General features: G+C 37.2%; 1 protein-coding gene across 2 annotated transcripts in view; it reads right to left on the bottom strand.

The window, feature by feature from the left end:
* The window catches only part of NIPBL (NIPBL cohesin loading factor), a 215,362-nt gene that overhangs the window by 23,220 nt on the left and 166,650 nt on the right, over positions 1–25,492 (bottom strand). For both annotated transcript variants that reach the window (XM_056112225.1, XM_056112227.1), the window contains exons 30-34: positions 24,008–24,142; positions 22,635–22,733; positions 21,232–21,285; positions 7,008–7,116; positions 5,101–5,237 (exon numbers count right to left, since the gene is read on the bottom strand). In XM_056112225.1, coding sequence (XP_055968200.1) covers positions 5,101–5,237; positions 7,008–7,116; positions 21,232–21,285; positions 22,635–22,733; positions 24,008–24,142 — 534 coding nt within the window. The remainder of the gene's footprint in view (positions 1–5,100; positions 5,238–7,007; positions 7,117–21,231; positions 21,286–22,634; positions 22,734–24,007; positions 24,143–25,492) is intronic.

Genomic DNA, 25,492 nt, shown 5'->3' with positions numbered 1-25,492 from the left:
GAGCAAGTGAAAACAGAGATAGACAAATGGGACTATCTTAAACTAAGAAGCTTCTGCACCTCAAAAGAAACCGTGACCAAAATACAATGACAGCCTACAGAATGGGAAAGGATATTCACCAAACACATATCCGACAAGGGGTTGATATCAAGGATATACAAAGTACTGGTTGAACTCCACAAGAAGAAATCACCCAACCCCATCAAAAAAATGGGGCGAGGAAATGAACAGAATCTTCCGCAAAGAAGAAATCCGAATGGCAAAAAGGCACATGAGAAAATGCTCTACATCACTAATCATCAGAGAGATGCAGATCAAAACAACAATGAGATATCATTTCACACCACAGAGACTGGCCCACATCCACAAGAACAAAAGCAACCGGTGCTGGCGCAGATGTGGCGAGAAAGGGATCCTCCTTCACTGCTAGTGGGAATGCCGGCTGGTCCAACCCTTTTGGAAAGCAGTATGGATGATTCTCAAAAAATTAGAAATAGAGCTCCCATTTGACCCAGCTATAGCACTCCTGGGAATATATCCCAGAGAGGCAAAAAGGTATAGTCAAAGTGACATCTGCAATTGTTTGTTCATTGCAGCACCCTTTACAATAGCCAGAATCTGGAAAAAACCTGAATGCCCAAGAACAGATGACTGGTTAAAGAAACTTTGGTACATTGACACAATGGAGTAATATGTAGCTGTTAGAAAAGATGAAGTTATGAAATTTACATACAAGTGGTACTACATGGAAAGTATCATGTTAAGCGAAATGAGTCAGAAAGAGCGGGATAGACTCAGAAAGATTGCATTCATCTGGGGAACATAAAGCAACAAAACGTGAGACTAACACCCAGGAATGGCTGAGATTAGTACCAGGAATTTTGCTCCATGTCTTGAAGGCCAGCCACACATGCTAGGTGAAAAGGAAGCTCAGATAGAGAAGAGAGCACCAAAAAAAGGGTGTTGTGAGGACCCTCCCGAGGGTGGGAGAAGCATGCTAAAAGTAGTCTATAGACCAAACATGATTGCCACTCAATGCCTCTCTTACAGAACACAGTACCTAAAAGAAGAGAGAGAGAACAAGGGGGAATGCCCTGCCACAGAGGCAGGGTGGGACGGGGGGATGGGGGGGGGGGTGGGAGGGATGCTGGGACCTGTGGTGGTGGAGGATGGGCACTGGTGGAGGGATGGGTACTTGATCATTGTATAACTGAAACCCAAGCACAAAAATTTTTAAGTCTATAACTGTACCTCATGGTGTTTCACTAATAAAAAAAAATAAATAAATGGGTGTTGCATTTTGAATCAAAGAACAAACATTTTACAAAATGCTTTTTCCTGGGGTGGGAAACATACCCAGTGGTGCTCATTGCTTATTCCCGGCTCTGTGCTCAAGGGGTCATATGGAGTGCTGGGGATCATACCAGGGTTGGTGACATAAGGTAAACGTCCTATCCCAGTGTTCTATCTCTCTGTCCCTAGAAGTTTTAAAAAGCTTACAGGGGTTAAACAGATAGTAAAGTGGATAAGGCATTTGCCTTGCAAGCATCCAACCCTGGTTCAAACCATGGCACCATTTATGGTCCTGCCAAGCTGTCAGGACTGATTTCTAAGCACAGAGCCAGGAATAAGCCCTGAATAAAGACAGGTGTGGCTCACAAACCAAAATCAAACAGAAGCCTTCACATAAAACTATTATTTTTTCTATATATAATTATATTCAAGTAGAATATCACAAAAGTCTAATAAACATTCCATGGAAAGAAGAAAAAATAAAAGGACAATTAGCAAAACCACCTTTAAGAGCTAAAAACTTTGATGTTCATCCAGCACTATTTTCAATACTCAAGCTGTAAACAAGCAAATGTCCAACAGATAAGTAGATAAATTGTGGCGAATGTACATACAATAAAATCCTACTGAGCTATGAGAAAAGACTAAATTTTGCAGATTGCTGCAACTTAGAAGAACTGGAGGGAGCCAGAAAATAAAAGCCAGTGGATCACATTTATATATGGAATATTAAGAAACAAAGAAAGGGATTAGCTATCACCAAAGAAAAGTAACTCTGAGATATGACTGACAGAACTGGGAAATGAGGCTGAGGGAGTGGGGGGGGGGGAGTGATGGTTGTGGGAGGATGTCCTGTGGGAGAATGGTAGAGAGTTTTTGAAATAGTGATTGGTATAGTTGCTTTGCAACTGTAAAACAACTACTTAAACAGTATTATAAGCTATGACAACTCAGTGAAAAATAAGGATGGAAGATACAGTACAGCAGGTAGGATGCTAGCCTTGCAGACAGCTGATCTAGTTAAATCCCAGGCTATGAATATTGTCCCTCACGTAGAGCCAGAAGTGATCTTTGATTAAAGTTTGTAGCAAGCCCCAGCACTACCCAGTGTGGCACCAATACAAAAATAAAAAACAGAGCTATTTTGTATTTTTACACCCCCCTTTACTTTAAATATATACATACACATGGTATGTACTATGTACTTATTTATTTTACTTAAATGTCACTTTTTAAAAAAAGGGTGTGGAGCTCCTGGGAATATATCCCGAAGAGGCAAAAAAGTACAATTGAAATGACATCTGCACTTCTATGTTCATTGCTGCACTGTTCACAGTGGCTAAAATTTGGGGAAAAACCTGAGTGCCTGAAAACAGATGACTGGTTAAAGAAACTGACACATCTACACAATGGAACACTATGCAGCTGTTAGAAAAGATGAAGTCATGAAATTTACATACAAGTGGTTCTACATGGAATAATGCTAAGTGAAATGAGCCAGAAAGAGAGGGACAGACACAGAAAGACTGCACTCATCTGGGGAATATAAAATAACAGAATGGGAGTCGAACACCCAAGAATAATTGAGATAAGTACCAGGAGTTTTTTTCCAGGGCTTGGAAGCCGGCCTCACATGATAGGGGAAAAGGCAGTTCAGAGAGAGAAGGGAACACCAAGTTAAGGATGTTTGGAGTACTTGCTCGAGATGCGAGATGTATGCTGAAAGTAGATTATAGACCGAACACGATGGCCACTCAAAACCTCTATTGCAAACTACAACACCCTAAAGGAAAGAGTGAGCAAAAGGAATGCCCTGCCACAGAGGCAGGGTGGGGTGGGGGGGATGGGGTGTGGGGGTGGGAGGGCTACTGGGATCGTTGGTGGTGGAGAATGGGCACTGGTGGAGGGATGGGTACTCCATCATTGTATGACTGAAACCTAAGCACAAAAGTTTGTAAGGCTACAACTGTACCTCATGGTGTTTCACTAATAAAAAAATAAATAAATAAAGGGTGTGGGGGACATACCTCATAATGTGGTGCTAGGAGATTCAACCAAGGTTGCAAGAGCCCTACCTTCTTTATTTCTCTGGCCCCTCAAAATGTTATTCTCAATGAATTTAATAAGATTTTCCATCTTGTTGTTTGAATGCTTAATTATTATTATTACTGCACCTCTTCCTCCCCTAAAGTGCTCAAACATACTAGTACCACTATCCTTATATTCTTCCCTTCTCCCGATCCTCCCACCAACCTCTATAGTAAACTGGGTTCTGTTGTTAGCGTCCTAGGGTTTTCATTCTCCACTGCCCATTCCCCCTTTTTTTTTTTTTGAGGAGGGGCACAGGGGAGTCATATATAGTGAAGTCTGAAAGAGCATATGGTGCCGGGGACTGAACCTGGGGCATTGTGTGCAATACATGCGCTTTAGCTTTATAAAGCTATCTTCCCTGGCCCTCTTTGTTCTTTGCTTTTTTTTCCTTAACTGTATAGCCTATGACTGAGAATTTTCCAGTACCTGTCTTCCCTTTGACTTCTTTCGCTTAACATGACCTCCTCCACTTCCATTCAAGTTGCAAACAACAAACCAGAATGTTATCTCCTAAGTTCCAGAAAAATTTCATTTTACATGCATGCAAAAATATGTGTACATACACACTCACACACAACTCTTCTTTTTCCACTCATTTTGTTTTGTAAACAGTGCTGTAGTGAATGCCCATGCAGATACTTTTATAAATATTTTTGTTCTTGGGATAGATGCCTAGGACCAGAATTTCTGGTGTAAATCATATCTCACTGTTACAAATGAGATTTGCATTTCTCTGAAAAGAAATGATTTTGAACACTTTTTCTGTTGGTCAAATATATGTGCTCTTTGAGGAAGTGTCTGCTTTTTTGGTTTTGTTTTGGGGCCACACCAGGCAGTGTTTACGGCTTACTACTGGCTCTGTGCTCAGGGGTCACTCCTGCTAAGGCTTGGAAACCATACAGGGTTACTGGAAATCCAACATGGACTGGTCTCATGCAAGGCAAGCACCCTACCCACTGTACTACCTGGAACCCTTTTTCTATATTTAAAAAAACCTGTTGTTTTGGGGCTATACTCATTTGTGCTCATCAGGATTTACTCCTGGCTCTGTACTTGGAAACAAATGCAGTGCTGGGAATCAAACTAGGGGCGGTAATGTGCATGGCAAGCACTGAAACCCCTACACTATCTCTCTGGTCCCCTTTTCTCCTTGCTGTTATTTTTTTTTAAAGTATAAAGAGTTTATTATGTGTAGAAGCATAAGCATAAGGCTGGTTATTTTAACAGTTTAATTCTTCCAACACGTAAGTATAGAATATTTTTCCATTTCCTTGTATTTACTATATTATAAAAAATATAATATTTACTATATTATAAAAATATTTGTAAAATATATTGAAAATGACAAGTGAAAAAGCAAATTAAAAATCCAAAAATATCATTTCACAATGATACTCTTACCTCACTCACTTCTAATTTTTTTCTTTTTTCATATTGAATCACCACGAATTACAAAGTTACTCACCTTTGATGTTTTAAGAGTAAGATTTAAAGTATTTGCGTTGAATTTAGCTCGAGCTTAACTCAAAGAACTAAAACTTGAAATTTATCAGATATAAATATAAAGCTTACAGAGAAGATGCCAGAAATAGTAAAAGTATATTTGAGAATGTGACACAGCTTATCAAATAATGTTGATGACATACATGTGAATTCTAAATTTAATATACATGATTAATGTTAAGACACACAAAAATAAGGCAGCACTATACTTACGCTACATTTAGTGGTAAGGTATGGTTGCATAGTCATAGCATGTTTAACCATGAGTTGGGGTCTTATTTTGCTGAATAAGAACAAAGTGGTTATGCAAGCTACCAATCTTCCAGAATTCACACCTTTATTGTCAGAGTCTGGAAAAACAGAGAAATAAGACACTAAAATATGAGTAGGTAATAAAAAATCATTCAGGATATTGCTTAAATTACTCACGATTATGCCCTGGATACATTTAAGACATGCATCAATAAAAAAAGATTAGTATATCCCATTAATTAGTACATACTTTCTGATTTTCATGTTTTAATAATTACATACTATAAAAATAGGGGGCAATGAGTCTGCACTATGGAAAGCAAATTTTATTTTGAAGGGAGTCAGAAGTTAAAAAAAATGGAAACTGGGAAATTTTGGTGATGGGTTTTTTGGAATAAATAGGTTATATGTCTAAAAATATGTATGGAAGTAATTATGGGGAAAAAGGCAAATGGAAATAACAGGTGAGTTAATACTGTGTTCATAGATACTGAGCAAAAAAAAAGAGATGGTATTGTGGCATAAGATGTTTTTAAGGATAGGAATGAAAAATTAATAATCTATAAAAGTAAACCTTAGAAAGGCAAACAAAATACTGGGAGGAGAAAGAAATTCCTAGTTAGGAGACACAGTGGTTATTAGAAGGTAAATTAGTTTTTAGAGATATGCAACTTTTAAACATTAAGTGACTCCTTAAAATCTAGAAGAGGGAAAAATAGGATAAGGAGAAAAGAGATAAAAGAGGTACACATGGAAAATAAAAATAAATAAAAGAAAGAACTGCATAAAAAATATAAGGGAAATCAACAATTTCCTTCAGTGCCACAAATAGTGTCTGTTAGAGGTTTCTCCTAGAGAATGACAAATGCTATTATTCTTTATTACCGTAAATTAAGAGATGCAAGTAATGTTAGCTAGTTTGTTTTTGTTGTTGTTGTTGTTTGGGGATTACACCCAGGGTTTACTCCTGGTTCAGTGCTCAGGTACCATATGTGATGCCAAGGATTGAACCCAGGTAGGTTTTGTTGTGGAAGGCAAATGCCTTACCTGCTATATTATCTCTCCAGCCCTATTTTAGCTAGTATTATGTATTTTAAGCAAAAGACAGAAACGATAGCTCTTTTATAGTTTGATTTAACAGAACTTATAGCTATATTTAGATTAATAACATTAGATTTGTGACTGGTGCGTAATATAATAGACAACAGAAAACATTTAAAAGAAATCTGTCAATTAAAAATATTTAACTTTTTTCTAGCTCAAGAATAAATTTTAAAAAAATTATAATTTTAGAAATGTACTACAATCATTATAAAAATTTAATAATTGTTAAAACAATGTAACAGAATAAACTTTTATGTTTTAAAAAGTATCAAATATTTTTCTAATGAGTGATATTAAATAAATACATATAAAGTCCTGATTTTTTTCTGGCCACATCTGGCAGTGCTCAGGGCCTTATTCCTGTCAGTACTACTTGGTGCCATATATGGCACCAGGGATGAAGTCTGGTTGGTACGTGCAAGGAAACTGTCCTTCCTGCTGTACTAACTCTCCAGCTGTACTATCTCTCCCTGCTGTACTAAATCTCCAGCCTCTGGATTTTTAACTGCTTTCAAATTTGAGATCTATAACTATATGCCATTGAAAATGTGAAGAGATAAGTCCTAAAATTCTATTACATAGTTTTTGATAATCTTAGCCAACGATAACAATATAATGTAGAATGCAACATCAAAGAAAAATTTTATTTAAAAGTGGAGTCATTAATTAGTAGGCTAATGAAAGTCAAAGGAAAAAAAATCAGAAATGTGCTGATATTATATTTTACAAAATCAACTTAATGACCAACATATAAAATGTCTTACCAGCTAGAGATTCCTCATATTTAAGAATGTGCTCAACTAGGTTATCAACAAGTTGAGTACAAGCTTTCTTCACAGGTTTATATGAGGAATCCTCTTCGGACTTCAACAACTATATATGTATATACGTAAAAAAAAAAAAAAGAAAAAGAAAGAAAAGAAAAGAAAAAAAAAGAATCCCAGCATAATTATTCATTAGGCAATGGCAATAGATATGCATTAAATGTGTCCTTAAATAATAAACGTTTCAATTTGTCATTAACAACTTAATACTAAAATTGCAAATTAATAAATCAAATGTTTTAAATTATTTTATAAAACAGAAATTTATAAATACTTTCAAACAATTTTAGCATGAAGTATTTAAACTGCTATGTGTAGGGTTTGAGGTAAGATATGAAAGGTGATCTTCCTTTAATAATACCACTAAATGGTAGTTCAATTATTTTAAAGAATTAGAATTCCATTTCTCATTATTTCAAGTCCTTTAATATTTCAAAAAATATGCATTAATTATACTTATATGTAATTATAACTACATCTGATCTACAACTGCAAAACATAAAGCTAGCAATTTTATCCGTTGCCAATTAATAAACAATTGTAGAAAAGTGTCATGAATAAGATGACAAAAGGTCTCAGTTTAAATTAAATTAAAAAAAAAACAATTTATCTTCACAATCATGGGTCAGTGGTAAAATTATCTAAGGCACATTTGTTTTGTTAATAAAAATTGATTAGATTTGATTTGTGTTGTTCTAGTGGTATCAAAATGTTCAGTAGTAATAAAGAAATGTTCTATGTCTGTACTGTCTAATGCTTACCACAAGGTATTTGTAGATACTACTAAACACTTGAAATATGGCTAGTGTGACATGGGAGTTAAAATCAAATAAAATTCAAAATAGTTTATATCTAAAAAACTGTTGTGTGGCCAGTACTTGACAGTACAAATTAAACATACATTACAAGATACGTAAATGATTAAAACTGGTTAACAAGCAGATTAACTTAATATTCACTGAATATCACTCCTTAGTCAAAGAGAAAACCTTAATTTTTATCAGTTTTGACTTTTGAACAACTATTTTTTGGTCATATTCTATATTAATAATTACATGCTAGCCTGGTCTTTTTCAGGCAAGAATGAACAACAATCCCTCATCCTTATATCTTCTCCAAGACATCAAATTATCACAAAGTATTAATCATAAATTTTGGTCCAAGACACAACATCAACACAAGCACATGATGCCTGACAACCCAAACTCAAAATAAGAATATTTCAAGTAACCTATATTTTGCAAAGCTTTCCACCCCTTATCCCACTTTCTAACTCACTTTCGAAGTAACTAATATGCATTTTATCATTTCCTGGCTCAAAAAAATTAGTTACGGGTTTACATGATTTTAGGCATTCCAAAAAGTATCCTCCTGGACCTGGTCTTTTCGGACCATAGACCTTTCGGTTTTTCCTCTCAACATTATGCCACAAACTATAATTAAAGCTGTGTTTTATTCATTTTTACAGTTCCACAATAGGCCACTGTATCTGCACTGTAATTCATATATCCATTCTTCTAAGGCAGGTTAATTACAATTTTAAAGGTATAAGAAACAACTAAAAAATGTTCTTCTGACAACATACATCGTACTTCCTTGGAGTGAAATTTCTGGGCTCTAGGATATATGAATGCTTGATGTCATAAAATATTGCTAAATTGTGTTTCAAAGTGTAATTTTTTATATATAATACATTATATATTATTTCAAATTGCAAACTTTTCTTGATTATAGCAGTTATATAACACATGTTATATAATATTCCATCTCTTGCCTATTATCTGCATAATGGAACACTATGCAGCTGTTAGAAAAAATGAAGTAATGAAATTTGCTTATATGCGGATGGACATGAGAGTATCATGCTAAGTGCACTGAGCCAGAGGGAGAGGGAAAAACAGAATGACTTTACTCATTTGTGGGATTCAAAAAAGCAAACCCAAAACTATACTAGGTGAATAATAGCCAAAGACACCAGAAATAAGGGTCAGGAGGGAGATCATATGGTGCTGAGGGAGATCATATAGTGCTGGGTTGCTGTAGCCCACTGAGCTATTTTTCTGGTCTCCTTCAGATCACTTCTCTTGGGGGGTGGGGTGCTGTGGGGGTGGTGGTGCTCCCAAGCAAAAGTTTGAGGACCCCACTGGTCCATGGTAATAAGCTTGCCACAAAGGGAAGAGGAGGGCAGTTAGGACAGAGAAAGGACCACTATGGCCATGGTAGATGGAAATGATCATCCTGGATAAAAATTGAGTGGTAAAAGGAGGTAAAGTGATATGCATGATACCCATTCAGTAATAGTATTACAAACCACAGTGTCTAAAAGGAAAATGAGAGAAAAAAAAAAGAGAAGAAAAGTGTCTGCCATAGAGGCTGGCTGCAGGGGCTGTGTAGGGTGATGGGTGGGAGGAAAACTGGAAGTAGAAATGTGCGCTGGTGAAGGGATAGGTGTCAGAATTGACTAAAACGCATTCATGAAAAACTTTGTAACTGTATAGGGCACAGTGATTTAATACAAAATACAAAATAAAATAAAATATGGTTTTGATTGTCCAAGGGTGATCACCTTATAAATCAGATAATGCCATTTCCTCTATGAAATGCCTTTTTGTGCCTTATTAGTGCCACAGATATATTTAAGTGGTGGGATTCTTGCCTCTTAAATGCTCTTAGTAATGAGCCTTTATCAATTATGTTTGTTCATTAACTGTTTCAATTTAAAATAACTTTTTATTTTGTTGACACATCCAGCAATATTCAGGTTCATTCCTGGCCCAACGCTGGGTGTTATTCCTTGTAGCGCTGGGGGCCGAGGGAGATCATATGGTGCTGGGTTGCTGTAGCCCACTGAGCTATTTTTCTGGTCTCTTTCAGATCACTTCTTTTGGGGGGAGGGGTGCTCCCAAGCAAAAGTTTGAGGACCCCACTGGCAATTTCTTGGCCAACTGGGCCACTACTGATTCAAGTAAGAATAGAGAATGCATTCCTAAAGGTTAATGTTTCTTTTTGACTTGGTTCATAAATTTGTTCTTACACAAAGGTCAAAGATAAAATAAAGAGCTGGAGAGGTAGGACAGGAGGAAAGGCATTTTGCCTTGGTTGCAGCAGACCCCAGTTTAATCCCAAGGTCTGCATATTGTACCTTGATCACTGCCATGTGTTACTTCTGAACATAGCCCACAAACAGCCTCTGAGAACTGTAAGGTATGGTCCAAAACAAAATTCCTCACTGGATTTGGGGTGTCAGAGAGATGAATCAGGGCGAGAGTACTTGACCTGCACGTGTGAAGTCTTGGGATTTTCAATACCACATGGTCCCCTGAGCACCAAGCTCAGGGGTAGATCTCAAGCACAGCCAGATGATCCATTTTCTATCTACTTATCTATCTACCTATTTATCTCTTATCTTCTATTAACCATTTAAAGATTCCCTTTAATTTATATAGAGTTGACTGCTAAGTTGAATTAGGAATGGATTTCTAAAAATTCTTCATAGATAGCCAATTTTCCCAGGCTTGTTTATGAAAATTCATTATTTCCTCATAATCTGCAGTGGTCTCTGTCCTATACCAATGGTCTGTCTGTTATATGTTATCTTTCTTCCCTTTAGAAAAAAATTTGGTTTTGGGGTCACACGCAAATGTGACCCTTCAGAATAAGCCCCTTCAGGACTTACTCTTAGCTCTGTGCTAAATGATCACTCAGAGCAGGCTCAGGGAACCTTATGTGGCGCTGAAGATCGAACCATGGCCAGCTGTGTTCAAGGCACTTTATGGCTATACTCTCTCTCCTGGGTGTGTGTGTGGTGGGGGACTTGGGTCATAGTACTGGGAAGGTCACTTCAATCAATGTAGATCCATGTAGTAGACGGGATCACACAGGATCAGCTGAATACAAGGCATCTTGATCCCTTTTAACTACCTCTTTAACGTTGTTTTTTCCTGCTTTATTTTGGAGCTACATCCAGTATGTAGTGTAGCTCAGGGGCAGTTTCTGGGTCTGGAACCAGAGGACCATACGGTGACAGGGACTGAAACAGCTTCTCTAGCATGGGAGGCATACACTCCAATCCTTGGACTGAAATAATTCTTTTTTAAAGAACCATGATTTGCAAAGCTGTTGATATTTTGTTTTATTTATTTATTTAGGCCACAATAATGCTCATGAATTACTCCTGGTGGTGCTTAGGGGACCATATGCCATGCTGGGGACCAAACCTAGGTCAACTGTGTACAAGGAAAGCACCCTACCTGTACTATCATTCCAGCCCATTGAATGTTTTTCAAATCATTATCTCCCCTCTCTCTCAATCTCTCCCTCCTTTCGTCCCTCCCCCGCTCCACACACATCAAATCAGAGTCTGGTACTCATGTTATGTATAGATATATCATGCACACGAACACAGACATAAAGATATCTTTCTTATAATGCATTTCTAAGCATTTCCTCTTTTGAAAAAAATTTTAGAGTACATATGTTTATCTCTTCACTATAAACTGTTTTTCTCTTGTTTGGCAGGGGCACCAAAAGGTTTTCAGGTCTGGGTCTATCATCAGCAATCTTTTTTTTGGGAGGGGTAGGGGATTGGGGCACTCAGTGATCATTCCTGACAGGGCTCAGGGGACCATATGAGGTGCCAGGGATTGAACTGGGGCCAGCCTCATAAAAGGCAAATGTTCTACGTGCTGTACTATACTCAGTGGCCACCCCTCCCCCAACACAATTCTTGGACAAACAGTTGGTTGTTCAGTGCAAAGGCTATAGAATGTGGGAGGGCACCATGCCATGCTAAAAATTAAACCCAGGTTGAGAGCATGCTAGACATGTACCCAACCACTGTACAAAACCCTTATACCTCTGCACTCAGTTTTGTTAATAGCATTCACTATCACAACTCAGATTACCACTGAGTTCTCCCCTTTAAGTTGTATCAGAACCATCTAGAGCATATAAAAAGTATTGGACCCCACTTCAGAGTGAATGATACTAAAGTCTTAATCTTAAAAGGTTTTCAAACCACTGATATAATTACTATCATTCTTGAAAGTTCCTTTGTATTTTTTCTTTTCTTTTTTTTCTTTCTTTTTGGCTGTTTGGGTCATACCCAGCAATGCACAGGGTTACTCCTGGCTCATGCACTCAGGAATTACTCCTGGCGGTGCTCGGGGGACCATATGGGATGCTAAGAATTGAACCCAGGTCAGCCATGTGCAAGGCAAACGCCCTATACACTGTGCTATTTTTCCAGCCCCTCCTTCGTATTTCTTCTCAGCCAATCTCTGGCCCCAGGAACCATTCTTCTGATTTTTTTTCAATAAAGATTATTTGTAACATCCCGAGAGCTTTATATAAATGCGATCACAATAAACACTATTTTGTATAAGACTGCCTTTGTTCTGCATAATGCTTTGATTGTTGAATTATCTCTATATATCAATAGCCTGTTCCTTTATGATATGTAATACTATAAACTGCATGGCTAAAATAACATAAACTGCATGACTAAAATAAACTTTAGGGGCTAGAGCCATAGCACAGTGGGTAGGGCGTTTGCCTTGCACACGGCCAACCTGGGTTCGATTCCCAGCACTCCATATGGTCCCCTGAGCACTGCTATGAATAGTTTTATTATAACTCAGGCAGGAGAAACCAACCTTCTCCTTCAATATTTCTTAGTAATCTGAGATAGATATTAAAATTTATCACTTTAGGTTCTATATACTGTTCTATATATTTTATTCTATAAAATACTAGAACAAGATTACAACTGCATTAATTTCTCTGCTACTTCCTAACAAGGATTGCTTTAACTGTTGTCCAACTACTTGCTCCTCATTTATATCTGATATCATCAAAATGACTTTAACCAACTGTATTTCTACCAACATTCTTACATGATGATGATTTTCTAAGACATAAATTTACTGCAGAGAAAGATAAGCTCTCTTTTATTTCCTAGTACTCACCAGAACTGCTTTGAAATTTATTCAAAAGTATATGAGCTTTTTCTAGTATACACCTCGAAACTACCAGTCTCTACTGATTCAAAATTCAATTCTCTATCAGTTCCAAAGTCACTTCCATATTTTTAGGTATTTACTTAGTTACATAATATTTCTTGGTACCAATTTCTATCTTTGTTTGAATTGCTATAATAAACACCATTAATTTGGTGGCTTATACAACAGAAAATTTATTCTCAGAGTTCTGAAAGTTGGGAAATCTAAGAATATGGTGCCAGCACTGTTAGTAGCATGACACTCTTTGTAGCATGCAGATGGTCATCTTCCTGTGTGATGACACAGTGGAGAGAACAGGGATATTATCTTTCTCATATCTTTCTTAGAAGGGCACTAGTAAATTCATAAGCGTTCTATCCTTACGATCTACTTATCCTTCATTTTATACATTTCATTATAAGGACTAAACACATAAATTTTGGAAATCCTTAACAATCTTCAAGGGATCCTGAGAAAAGAATCAGCTAAACTATTCTAAACTACTGAAAATTACATGGGCAAATCTTCCCCAAAGCTAACTATAACCTCTTACCATATTAAATGAACACTGGGGTTAAAAAATCAGACTTTTTAGGGAATAATTGACACTGGCTCTAACCTAATGCTAATTTCAGGAGACTCAATATGACTGTAGCCCCCATCAGAGAAGGGGTTTATAAAAACCCTTTTATAAAAGTGGAGAATAACTCAGTCAATTCTGTTTCACACTTCCAGAATATACATAATTGGAAATGACATATTCAGCATTTGACAGAATTCCTGAACTTGTTTTTCAGTTCGCTGAATGAGGCTTGTTACAGTAGGAAAGGATATATGAAAGCTACTAGGATATTTATAGCTAGGAAAAAGTAAATCAAAAGCATTATTTTAGTATTGGAAGGACTGAGTTCTTAATATTCCATCCCGATGTTACAAAAAGTTTGCAGAATCTTTATTATTTTTCCTACTGACAAAGATATTATCACAGATATTCTGACGAAGATTTTTCCGATATTATCCATGGCATTGAGAGCATTGATGACAGTAAATTCACCAAGTGAGCAAAAGTGCGTGCATAACATGAGACTTTCTGGTAGAATGTGTGTGGGTCAGATGGAGGGAAGTATAATTCTAGTGTCTTCTGCTTCAGTAAAATTTCCACGAGGCCAAGTGATATGAACATGTTAAAATACACCATTTGAAAGTTAAAGTTAAAAAGCTGTAATATTTAGTCCCCCATTATAACCTAAAAAGAGGGATAAGGCCTACTAGCTATCTTTGAATTTTGGAGCAAGAAATTCCTCATTTGGGAGCATTAATGGACATTATTTCAGTCTACTTAGTGAGTAATCTCAAAAGCTGCTGGTACAAATAAGAAGAGGGCTTTGCAATAAGTTGTCAGTTGTGTAAGCCAAGTTGCTATATTGCTTGGGTCATATGATCCAGCCGATCCAATGGTTCCTGAAATGGCAATGGCAAACAGGGATATGTCTGGAGTCTTTGGCAGGCCACAACTTCGTCCCTCAAGGTTTAGAAACACAGTCCTACCTACTGTCTTCCATGGTTAGTTAAATTATTATATGAGAAAACATCTCTTGATCCTTAGTAAATACCAAGTATCTCGTGATATGTCACCAAATATCATGCAAACTGAGTTCATGAATGGGGTCTTATTAATCATACCAATTCATAAAGTTGGAGATGCACAGTACCACTCTATCATTAAATATAAGTCGTATGTATGTGATTAAGGAAGAGCAGGCCTAGAGAAGCAATGAAGTTACAGTAAGAAGTTATAGAAGGACCCCAAATGTCCCCAATCTCATTACCCGCTAGTCTGCCTTCTTCCTTGCAGTCTGTAACAACAATGGTTTCACTGAACCAGAAGTTAAGACTCATACCCACCTACACTGGGCTCTTCATGCCACTGAATCAACAGGCAAAGAAGAGTTTACCTGAAATATAGGGGATTCTACAGTGTATCTTTTAATAATCTTGTAAATAAGTTTAGTGGAGAAGCACAATAACCCAATCCAGGATTACTAATGGCACAGACACTTCATAGAAAGAGTCATAATCATCTGAGATACTTCAAGATTGTAAAAGAAGTGGGCATTGAAGAAGGCAGTTATGAATAGCAAATATGTCATTACAGAAATAAAGAGAGTTGGGACCAGAGAGATACTAGAAGACTTAAGGCACTTGCCTAAGGCAAGTGATGTATCCTAGATCAATCCCCCCAGAACCTCTGTAATGATCACAGAGCGAACAGAAGCAGGAGTAACCCCTGAGCACAGCCGGGTGGCCCCTGCCCCCCAAAAATATTAGAAAAAAAATGAGAGGGAAATCAAGACTTTTAATTATACACACATGCATACTCACAAATATGAAGAAACAAAAAGCATGCACACAGATATATTATTTAATCTTATTCCCTTACAATGTAACATTAGATATACTGAATTCATACTGAAATATTTAAATGCTGCTAATCTGACTACAAAATATTTTAAAGTTACATAACACCTACATAACACCAAGGAGAATAATAAACATCACTATGAGAAGAGGTTAGTGCATTTTTAGTTGTTCACTAGCAGTGCTTAGGGTTTACTCTTGACTGCTCAGATTTCACAGGTATCAAACCCTGCTCAGCCATGTGCAAGAAAAGCATCTTACACTCTGTATTACCACTTGGCCTACATTTGTATTACTGTTTGGCCCACATTTTCAATTTTGTGGAAGTTAGGAGGAACTATGACTTTGTCATTATCTTTACTTAGAGACTAAAAGTTTAAGGTGATGTATACAGTTTAAAATTGGCAAGAAGTTGATGAATTTATGGTTCAACTTCACCAATTCCAGGGGTGTTCCAATTATCCGGGTACAATTTTTTTTCTGGGTGTATTGGATACGCTATTTTCATGAGAGTACCATTTGAATCAGTAGATTCAATAAAGCAGACTGCCATTTCCCAGGTGGTGGGCATCATCCATAATGCTGTGAGTCTGATTAGTTCAAATGGAGGAAGGAAGACTTTTATCATTCTCAGTCCATTTGTGCTGAAATACTAATCATCTGCTCCTGGAAGAAGACTTAACCATTAGATCTTCTGGTCCAGGCCTTTTGATAGAGATCTATCTCCACCCGGTAGCTTTTCTGAGCCTCCTGTTTGTAGACAGCTGACGGGGTTTTCAGAGCTGCCACAATAATATGAGCTAACTCTTTATAATTATTTTCTTTCTTAGTATCATGTTAATTCAGTTTCTCTGGAGAACTGTAATACAACCCCTTCCAAGTTAATCCTCAAAGCCCAGCAACTATTGTTTTTCTTTTTTTTTTTTTAAATTTTATTGAATCACCATGAGAGTGTTATAAGCTTTCATGTTTAGGTTACAATCACACAATGATCAAACATCCATCCCTCCACCAGTGCACATCCCCCACCACCATTATCCCCAGTATACTCCCCCTTTCCCACCTTCCCCCTGCCTCCGTAGCAGACATGATTCCCCATAAATGGTTTGCAATACAGACCCTGAGAGATTATTCTTTACCTACTTTCTGCACACATTTCCCATACCGACCGATTCCTCCAGCCATTTTTTTTTTTTTTGCTTTTTGGGTTACACCTGGCGATGCACAGGGGTTACTCCTGGCTCTGCACTCAGGACTCAGGAGTTACTCCTGGCGGTGCTCACGGGATCATATGGAATGCTGGGAATCGAACCTGGGTCGGCCACGTGCAAGGAAAACGCCCCACCCACCGTGCTATCTCTCCAGCCCCCAGCCATCTTTTTCTTAGTAATCCCTTCTCTATTCCAGCTGCCTTCTCCCCTTTGCTCATGAGGCAGGCTTCTAGCTATGGAGCAATCTACTGTCCCGTGTATGTAGTATTCTTAGGTGTCAGCTTCATGTTATGTTGTTTTATACTCCACAAATTAGTCAAGTCCTTCTATGTCTGTCCCTCTCTTTCTTAGCATGGCTAAGTGAAATGAGTCACTCTCCATGGCTATCTGTTTATAAGCAAAGTTCATGACTTCATCTCTCCTGACAGCTGCATAGTATTCCACTGTGTAGCTGTACCACAGTTTCTTTAACTAGTCATCTGTTCTAGGGCACTTGGGTTGTTTCAGATTTTGGCTATGGTGAACAGTGCTGCAATAAACATATAGGTACAGATGCCATTTCTAGTGTGCTTTTTTGCATCCTTGGGATACATTCCCAGAAGTGGTATTGCAGGGTCCTATGGAAGCTCAATTTCTAGTTTTTGAAGGACTGTCCATATTGTTTTCCAGAAAGGCTGGTCTAGTGGGCATTGCCACCAACAGTGAAAGAATGTCCCCTTTTCCCCACATCCACACCAGAACTGGTTGCTTTTGTTCTTTTGAATGTGTGCCAGTCTTTGTGGTGTGAGATGATATCTCCTTGTTGTTTTGATTTGCATCTCCTGATGGCTAGCGATGTGGAGCATTTTTTCATGTGTCTTTTGGCCATTTGTATTTCTTTTTTGAGGAAACTTCTGTTCATTTCTTCTCCCCAATTTTTGATGGGATTGGAGGTTTTTTTCTTGTATAATTCTACTAGTGTCTTGTATATCCTGGATATTAATCCCTTATCAGATGGGTATTGGGTAAATATTTTTTCCCAATTCTTTCTGTATTTTGGTCACTGTTGCTTTTGAAGTGCAGAAGTTTCTTAGTTTGATGTAGTCCCATTTGTTTATGTTTGCTTCCACTTGCATGGTCAGTGCTGTTTCATCCTTAAAGATGTTTTTAGCTTCAATGTCATGGAGAGTTCTGCCTACATTTTCCTCTATGTACCTTATGGATTCATGTCTGATATTGAGATCTTTAATCCACTTTGATCTGACTTTTATGCCTGGCATTAGACAGAGGTCAGAGTTCATTTTTTTGCAGGTAGCTATCCAGTTTTCCCAGCACCATTTGTTGAAGAGGCTTTCCTTGTTCTACTTCACATTTCTTGCTCCTTTGTCAAAGATTAAGTGGTCATATATTTGGGGGTCTGTAACAGAATATTCAACTCTGTTCCATTGGTCTGCCGGTCTGTTTCTAGCCCAGTACCATGCTGTCTTAATTACTACTGCTTTGTAGCACAGTTTGAATTGGGGAGGGTGATGCCACCCATCTTCTTTTCCCCAAGGATTGTTTTAGCTATTTGTGGGGGTTTATTGTTCCATATGAATTTCAGGAGTGTTTTGTCATTTCTTTGAAAAATGTCATGGGTATCCTGATAGGGACTGCATTGAATTTGCATAGTGCTTTGGGCAGTATTGCCATTTTGATAATATTAATCCTCCCTATCCATGAGCAGGGGACGTGACTCCATTTCCTAGTGTCCTCTTTTATTTCTTGAAGTAGTGTTTCATAATTTTCCTTGTATAGGTCCTTCACCTCTTTGGTTAACCAGCAACTATTCTGACTTTTTTCAATACAAATTCGCTTTGACGCTCTTAGAACTCCATAAAATAGAATTATAATATATACTCCTCTGTGTAAGGTTTTCCTTCTTTCTGCAATGTGTTTATTATTATTATTTACTTGTGTTGCTGCATAGAGTTGTAGTTGTTCCTTTATAACATGGAGTATAAATTTCTTTCAAGAAAATCTTGTTTTAATTACAAAGGCTAGGAAGAGATGAAATATAGTTTACCCCCCCTTTGTCATTTCTTATATTTTATCATAAACTAAAAAAGACATAATCTTGAATTAAAATCAATTAACATGAACAGCACTTTAAAATGATTTTCTCTCTCTTTTGTGTGGGAGGGCACACCTGGCAGTACTCAGGAGCCAGTTCAAGCTGAGTGGTCGTGGGATGCTCCAGAAGATACTAGGGGACCACATAGTACTGGAAATCAAACCCTAGCCTCCTGTATGCAAAGCATGTTGTATGCTCCAGCCTGCTGAGCTGCTAGTCCTAAAATGTTTAAATTTTATGTATCAAGGAGGCAGGTATGTAGCTCAGCAGTATATGTTGTGCAAAACAAAAAAATCGACATCCAATTTTACGTACCTATCACAGGACTACGATATGAGATCTCTGGCACTACAGAAAAAGCAGATGATCTCTGGCACACCATAACCTGTGTGAGACTCTCCAAGCAAGCACCAAGTGCAAAAAAAACACAACCAAGTGTGTGATTCCCAGCTATTATAACAACAAAGGGAAGGGTGGAGGAAAACAGTAATGAGTTTCTGTCAAGGAGACAGGGTCAACTTGAGCTTCAAAAATAATTATAATAAAAAATTATAATTGCAAAAAATTAAAGATATAAAAATCTATTATTCACAATGATTAAAATGTACCAATTTTAATGGCATTAAAATATACTAATTGCACTTAGAGTTTAATGATTTTGAAAACTGAAAAGTATCCAGTATTTCCCCTATCTTTTCTGTTTTGTAATTCACAGTAACTAAGTAGTTAATCAGGATAAGATTCTTATTTAATGAGGAACCAGAGATAATTACATTGGAAGTAACAAAATAATTAGAAAAAGAAATTGCAACATCTAGCAGAAAAAAAGATTTAGATAATCAGCATTCAAACCAACTCTGAAAGATATTATAATAGAAATGTCATAATAACAAAACTTAAATTCAAAGATGACTGAAAATAGGACAAACATATGCCTCCTGTGGTGATACATTAAAATCAAGTACCATTTAAGAAATTTTCTGGCCTCTACCCCAACACTAAAATTCAGTATTATTAAGTCTCTAGATCTAACCACGAGTTTACAAGAAAAAAAAAAAGGGTGGATAGAGAAACAACTTAAATGACACCAAAAGGAAGATATCTAAGAAATCCAGAATGTGGAGTATTCTAGAGGAAAACATTTCAGTGGCATGAAAATAGGAAAAGCGAAGAACTTACTATTATAGATTGAAACTTAAAAGCTCTATCGACCAAAACTGCAAAGCAACTATAAAAATATGCTTTAGATCTGATCGGGGAACACTGTGAACACTGACCAGGAAGGAGGTAATAAATTTAGTAAGATCTATTCAGATATAGATAACAATGGTATTTGGAGTATTTTTTAAAAGTCATTTCTGTTAAATATGTATATTCGACTGAAAATAGATAAAATTATAACATAGGCAGGAGTTACTTTAAAAAGTATCATAAACAAGAGACAGGAGAGATAGTACAGAGGATAGGGTGCTTGCCCTGCACACGAACGTCCCAGATTAAGTTCCTGGCACCCCAAATGATCTTCTGATCCCTGACAGGAGTGATTACTGAGCACAAAGCCAGGAATAAGCTCTTAGCATCACTGAGTGTGCTGCCCCTGCACCCCACAAGTATTACAGACAAAAAATAAAATAAAAGTGGAGAAGGGAAAGATAAAATAAGACTGGGAAAAATTTGATCATTTTTGTTAGCTTGGTTTTGGGTCACATCTGGTAATGTTCACGGATTATTCTTGGCTCTGCACTCAGGAATTATTCCTGGTAGTACTCAGGACCGTACTTGATGCCACGGACTGAACCCAGGTTGGCTGTGTGCAAGGTAAGCGCCTTACTGCTGTACTCTCTGGTGCCCAAAATTGGTACTTTTTGAAGGAAGATGATTTTATCTATCTAAAAATTCCTGAAATTGGAAAACTGATAGGGACATACAATTTCCATTCATGAAACTTTTAAAAAAACACTAACTATAGTTCAATTTTACACTGATATAGGAATTATTACATACTTTATAACAAATCTAATAATGTAAAAACATACTTAATCAACCTGTATATATACTTATAGATCTCAATGTCTATAATCATACTAAAACATTAAGATAAAACAAACTTCTGTAAAAAAGGGAGAACATTTCTTTTGTTTTGGCTCACCTTCCCAAGCAATGTTCAGGCGGCCCAAGAGAGGGTAAGGGATAGAACCAGGACTGGACATACAAGTTATGTGTCTTAACCCCTATAATATTATTTCTTTGGATATTGGAAGATGCCATCTCAATTAGCAATTTAGAAAACTTATTTTTATATAGAGCAATTAAATAATCAAATAGGGAAATTAACAACTATCCAGTATAATAACTGAAAGTTTTTTTTAAACTCATAAATTCTACAAAGAACTGAAGTAATAAATTTCATGCTATGTGTTATTAAAAATCAAAATAACACTCACATTTTGAAGGAGTTGCTCAAACCAGTCATAGCCAGTATCTCTACAAGCTGCAACCTAAGGGGGAAATAGGTGAAACCATCGAAGTTTGAGATTAAAAAGTAAAGTAAAATATATTTCTCCTTTTCTTTTAGCCTGTAGAAATATATCTTAAAGGTCTATGAGATAGCACATCACAAAGCTGTTCATGATTGGGTTTCAGTCGATCAGTATTCAATTCAGTCAATACAGTGTTCCAACACCCATCCTTCCAACAGTGTACATTTCTCAGCACCAATGTCCCTAGTTTCCCTGCCACCACTTCACAAATCCTCCCCTGAAAGCCTGTCTCTAGGACAGGCACTTTTCTTCTCTCCCCAACTCTTCCCCATCTTTCCTGGCCCACCCACCCCTCCTTTTGGGCATTGTGGTTTGCAATACAGATACTGAAAAGTTTTCATTTATATCCCTTTACCTACTTTCAACACTCAGTTCTTATCCAGCATGATCATTTTCAACTACTATTGACATACAGGTCCCTTCTCTGTCTTACCTACCCTCACCCAACCCCCCTCCCCCCCCCCCACACACTTGGTGGTAGATTCCAACCACTGACCAGTCCTCTTGGACCCTGTGAGAAAGCTATTTTTAAGTAAACTTTTTAGTAAGCCAATAATTTACCAATGTTAAACCAAATTAAAAAAAAAAATTAGGAGGGAGGGGCGGCCCCACACCCAGCAATGCTCAGAGGTTATTCCTAGCTCAGTGCTCAGGGATCACTCTGGTGGTTATTTGGGGACCATATGGAATGACTGGGATAGGGATCGAACTCAGGTAAGCCACAAGCAAGGCAAATGCCCTATCCACTATACTATCACACTGACCCCCAAATTCTAAAATATCCTTATAAATATCAGAATAATGTATTGAAATTAAATTTATTTTAATCAATAACTTGAATCATACACTGTCAGAAAACTATGTAAAGTCTAAACTATATACAGTGCTTTCTCATTTTTTTCCTAAATAGCAGGTTTAAAGACACCATTTTATAAAGAATCAGTATAGGGTAAGGTATGTTTGAAAAAGGAAAAGCAATCTGGGCACAAAGCATAATTAAACATAATGAAACATAATATTTTCTGAAAAACAAGATTTACTATCTCATTACAAGTTATTATTCCTGGGTTACAATTTATTAATTCACTTTTAGTTTCCAATCACTAGAGGAATTTGAATAATTTTAACAGTTAACACCAAAACATGGGATATGTAGGAATACCAATCTCATCCCTTAAGTATTTCCACCAGGAAAGCAAATTTAAAAGTTTAACCAATTATCCTGACTATCACTCTCTTTTTTAATATGGAGTAGACCTCATTTAAATTTGCACCCTTAAGGATCGCATCTTTGTTTCAATCCTTACCACATCAGTGATGTTTAAAATCTTCCTTGTCATTGCCTCTTTGTCATTGTGTGGAGTTGGGGTAAACCAGAGTTTCTGGAATGTTTCATTTACTAATTTCTAGACCAAAATAAAAAAAATTAACTAGATAAGTATAACATGTCAGAAATTTCCATCATAAATTCTCATTAATGTGCAAAGAAAGCTATAAATATAATTAATCAAAACTATTAACATGTAATTAACCACAAACTATTTTGGTATGAATTCTTACATTTTTATGCAAAGATTGTATCTCAAGTTATAACCCTTCTCAATTTGGTGAAGACTTCAATCAATGATACTATAACTATGAGCTCAATTTCTGCCTAAGATAACACTTAAAGTTGTCTTTTTACTGGCTTTTTTTGAAGGGGAGTGAGGGGAATGCACACCTCGTGGTAATCAAGGCTGAGCTCCTGGTTCTGTGCTCAAAGAATTTTGCTGGGTGTCAATTTTTGAAACTGGACTGGCTGGATGCCAAGGCAAATGCCTGATCCAGCCTCTCAAAGTTTTTGATTAAAAAGATTTTTACTAATTTTTAAGAAGCTGTAACAAACAAAAATAAACATATGGATAACTCTGTATGTAAATTCACGGTCAGTATTACTATCAATAAGTATTCAATAATTTAGATAACCAAGTACACACCATTTAAAAACCCAAACTTGCATGTGATAATAATTTTTCTGTATAAGACAATGTTTATAATGACGTTAAATGTTGTAATTGCTAAAGTGATTGGAAAAAGTAAGATTTTTATTAATATAAGATTCAGAAGTGAAGTATAAACGTATTTCTTCACTTAGTCTATAGAGTAAAATGATTCACTTGAAAAAACATTTTTTTTTGTATTTGGGCCACACACCAAGCAGTGACCAGAAATTATTCCTAGCTTGCTCAGGGATCGCTCAGGGGAATCATATGCAGTACCTAGGATCAAGCCTGGACTGGCTGTCTGCAAGTCAAGCACCTTCTTCACATTATTGTCTCTCCAGCCCCACTTGGAAAATTTTATATGCATCTAAGTCAGCAAATTTAGATAATATTAAATAAACGTTTCAACTGTCACTGTCACTGTCCTCCGTTTTTCACTGATTTGCTTGAGTGGGCCCAGTAACATCTCCATTGTGAGACTTCTTGTTACTGTGTTTGGCATACTGAGTACATCACTGGGAGCTTGCCAGGCCTTGCCCTGTGGGCGAGATACTCTCTGTAGCTTGCCGGGCTCTCCGAGAGGGGTAGAGGAATCGAAACCGGCTCGGCCAGGCTGGCTGAGAGCAAGGCAAATGCCCTACCGCTGTTTATAGAATTAAAAAAATAAAAAATTTAAAGTAGTAAATGTTTCATCTTACCTTAATGCCCTCTTCATCATTAACTCTGCGAATCATTTTTACACACATTTCTGTAATTTTTGGAAATGTTGGTTGTTCAATACAGATGTCTCTTAGAATCTTTATTACCCTTTTCCTGACACTGATACCAGTATCCTAAGAACAGAAAGCCATTTTTAAATATCAAAAGGAACAAAACAGCTATTATGTATATTTGATAAAATGAAATTAGAACGTGACTATCACCAATACGTATATATGACCACTAAAGGAAATCAGCATGGAGACTGCTTAAAATGCAAACACACACACACACACACACACCCCAACCACACCACACCACACTACACATGAGGTGGGGGAAGGGATACAGATCTGTAGAGCATATAGCTCACATATGTTAGGCCCTGGGTTCAAACCACAGCACTGCAGGAGAAAAAAAAAAAAAGACTATATATTACCCAGCAATTTGACTTCTTAGAATCTACCCCCAAAACACAAAAATATTTCTTCAAAAAGTCATAGACACACCAATGTTCACTGGCTAGGATACGAAAACAACCAAATATCTGAGAGAATAAAACAAGCAGTAGTGGGTGTTGGTGGGGGGAACCACTGGTGAAGAATGTGGCTGTGAAACATTGTACACATGCATCCTCTTGAACAGTATTGTAAATTCCAGTGCCTAAAAGACCAAAACGTGGCATATATACATAGTGTAATACTACCATTCTGCTATAAGAAAAGATGAAATCTTGCAGTTTGCTGCAACCTGGACAGAATTGGTGGGAATCATGTAAGAAGAATAAAAGAGGCAGACAAGAAATAAGTATAATGGTGGAGGGTCTTTATGCACTTTGATGATGAAGGTAATGTAACTATGTTTTTTCAAAACTATAATTATTTTGGCTTTTTTTGGGCCACATCTGTGGCGGAGCTTAGGGACTATAAGGAAATCAAACATGGGTGTTTACCTAAATATTAATACACTGATTATAAATATATATGACTACTATGTTTACTAAGGCTTTATTTATAGTAGTCTACAGCACTGTAGCACTGTCTCCCCGTTGTTCATCAATTTGCTCGAGCAGGCCCAGTAACGGGCCCAGTACCATTTCCATTGTGAGACTTGTTACTTTGTTTGGTATATTGAATACATCACGGGTAGCTTGCCGGACTCTCCAAGAGGGGCAGAGGAATTGAACCCGGCTCGGCCGGGTTGGCAGCTTGCAAGGCAAATGCCCTACCCACTATGCTATCGCTCCAGTATATAGAGTAGTCATGATATTAAAACAATCTAAGGGTCCACTGGTGAATGACTGAATAAGGAAGATGTGGGAAGCAGAAATAGCTCAATGGGTAGTACATGCCCCAGAGCAGAGTGTCCTTGTTGGCCCCCAGCACCACTAGGCTTGAGCAGAATGGTCACTGCCAGGTCCAGCACTAAATCCTTAAGCCAAGAATCACTAGAAACACCTCCTATCCTACATGAGCACTAATGGC

The sequence above is a fragment of the Sorex fumeus genome, unplaced genomic scaffold (assembly GCF_029834395.1).
Source record: "Sorex fumeus unplaced genomic scaffold, SorFum_2.1 ptg000015l, whole genome shotgun sequence".
In the NCBI taxonomy this organism is placed as follows: Eukaryota; Metazoa; Chordata; class Mammalia; order Eulipotyphla; family Soricidae; genus Sorex; species Sorex fumeus.
The sequence above is the reverse complement of the archived record's forward strand: the minus strand, read 5'-3'. Positions and strand labels throughout refer to the sequence as shown.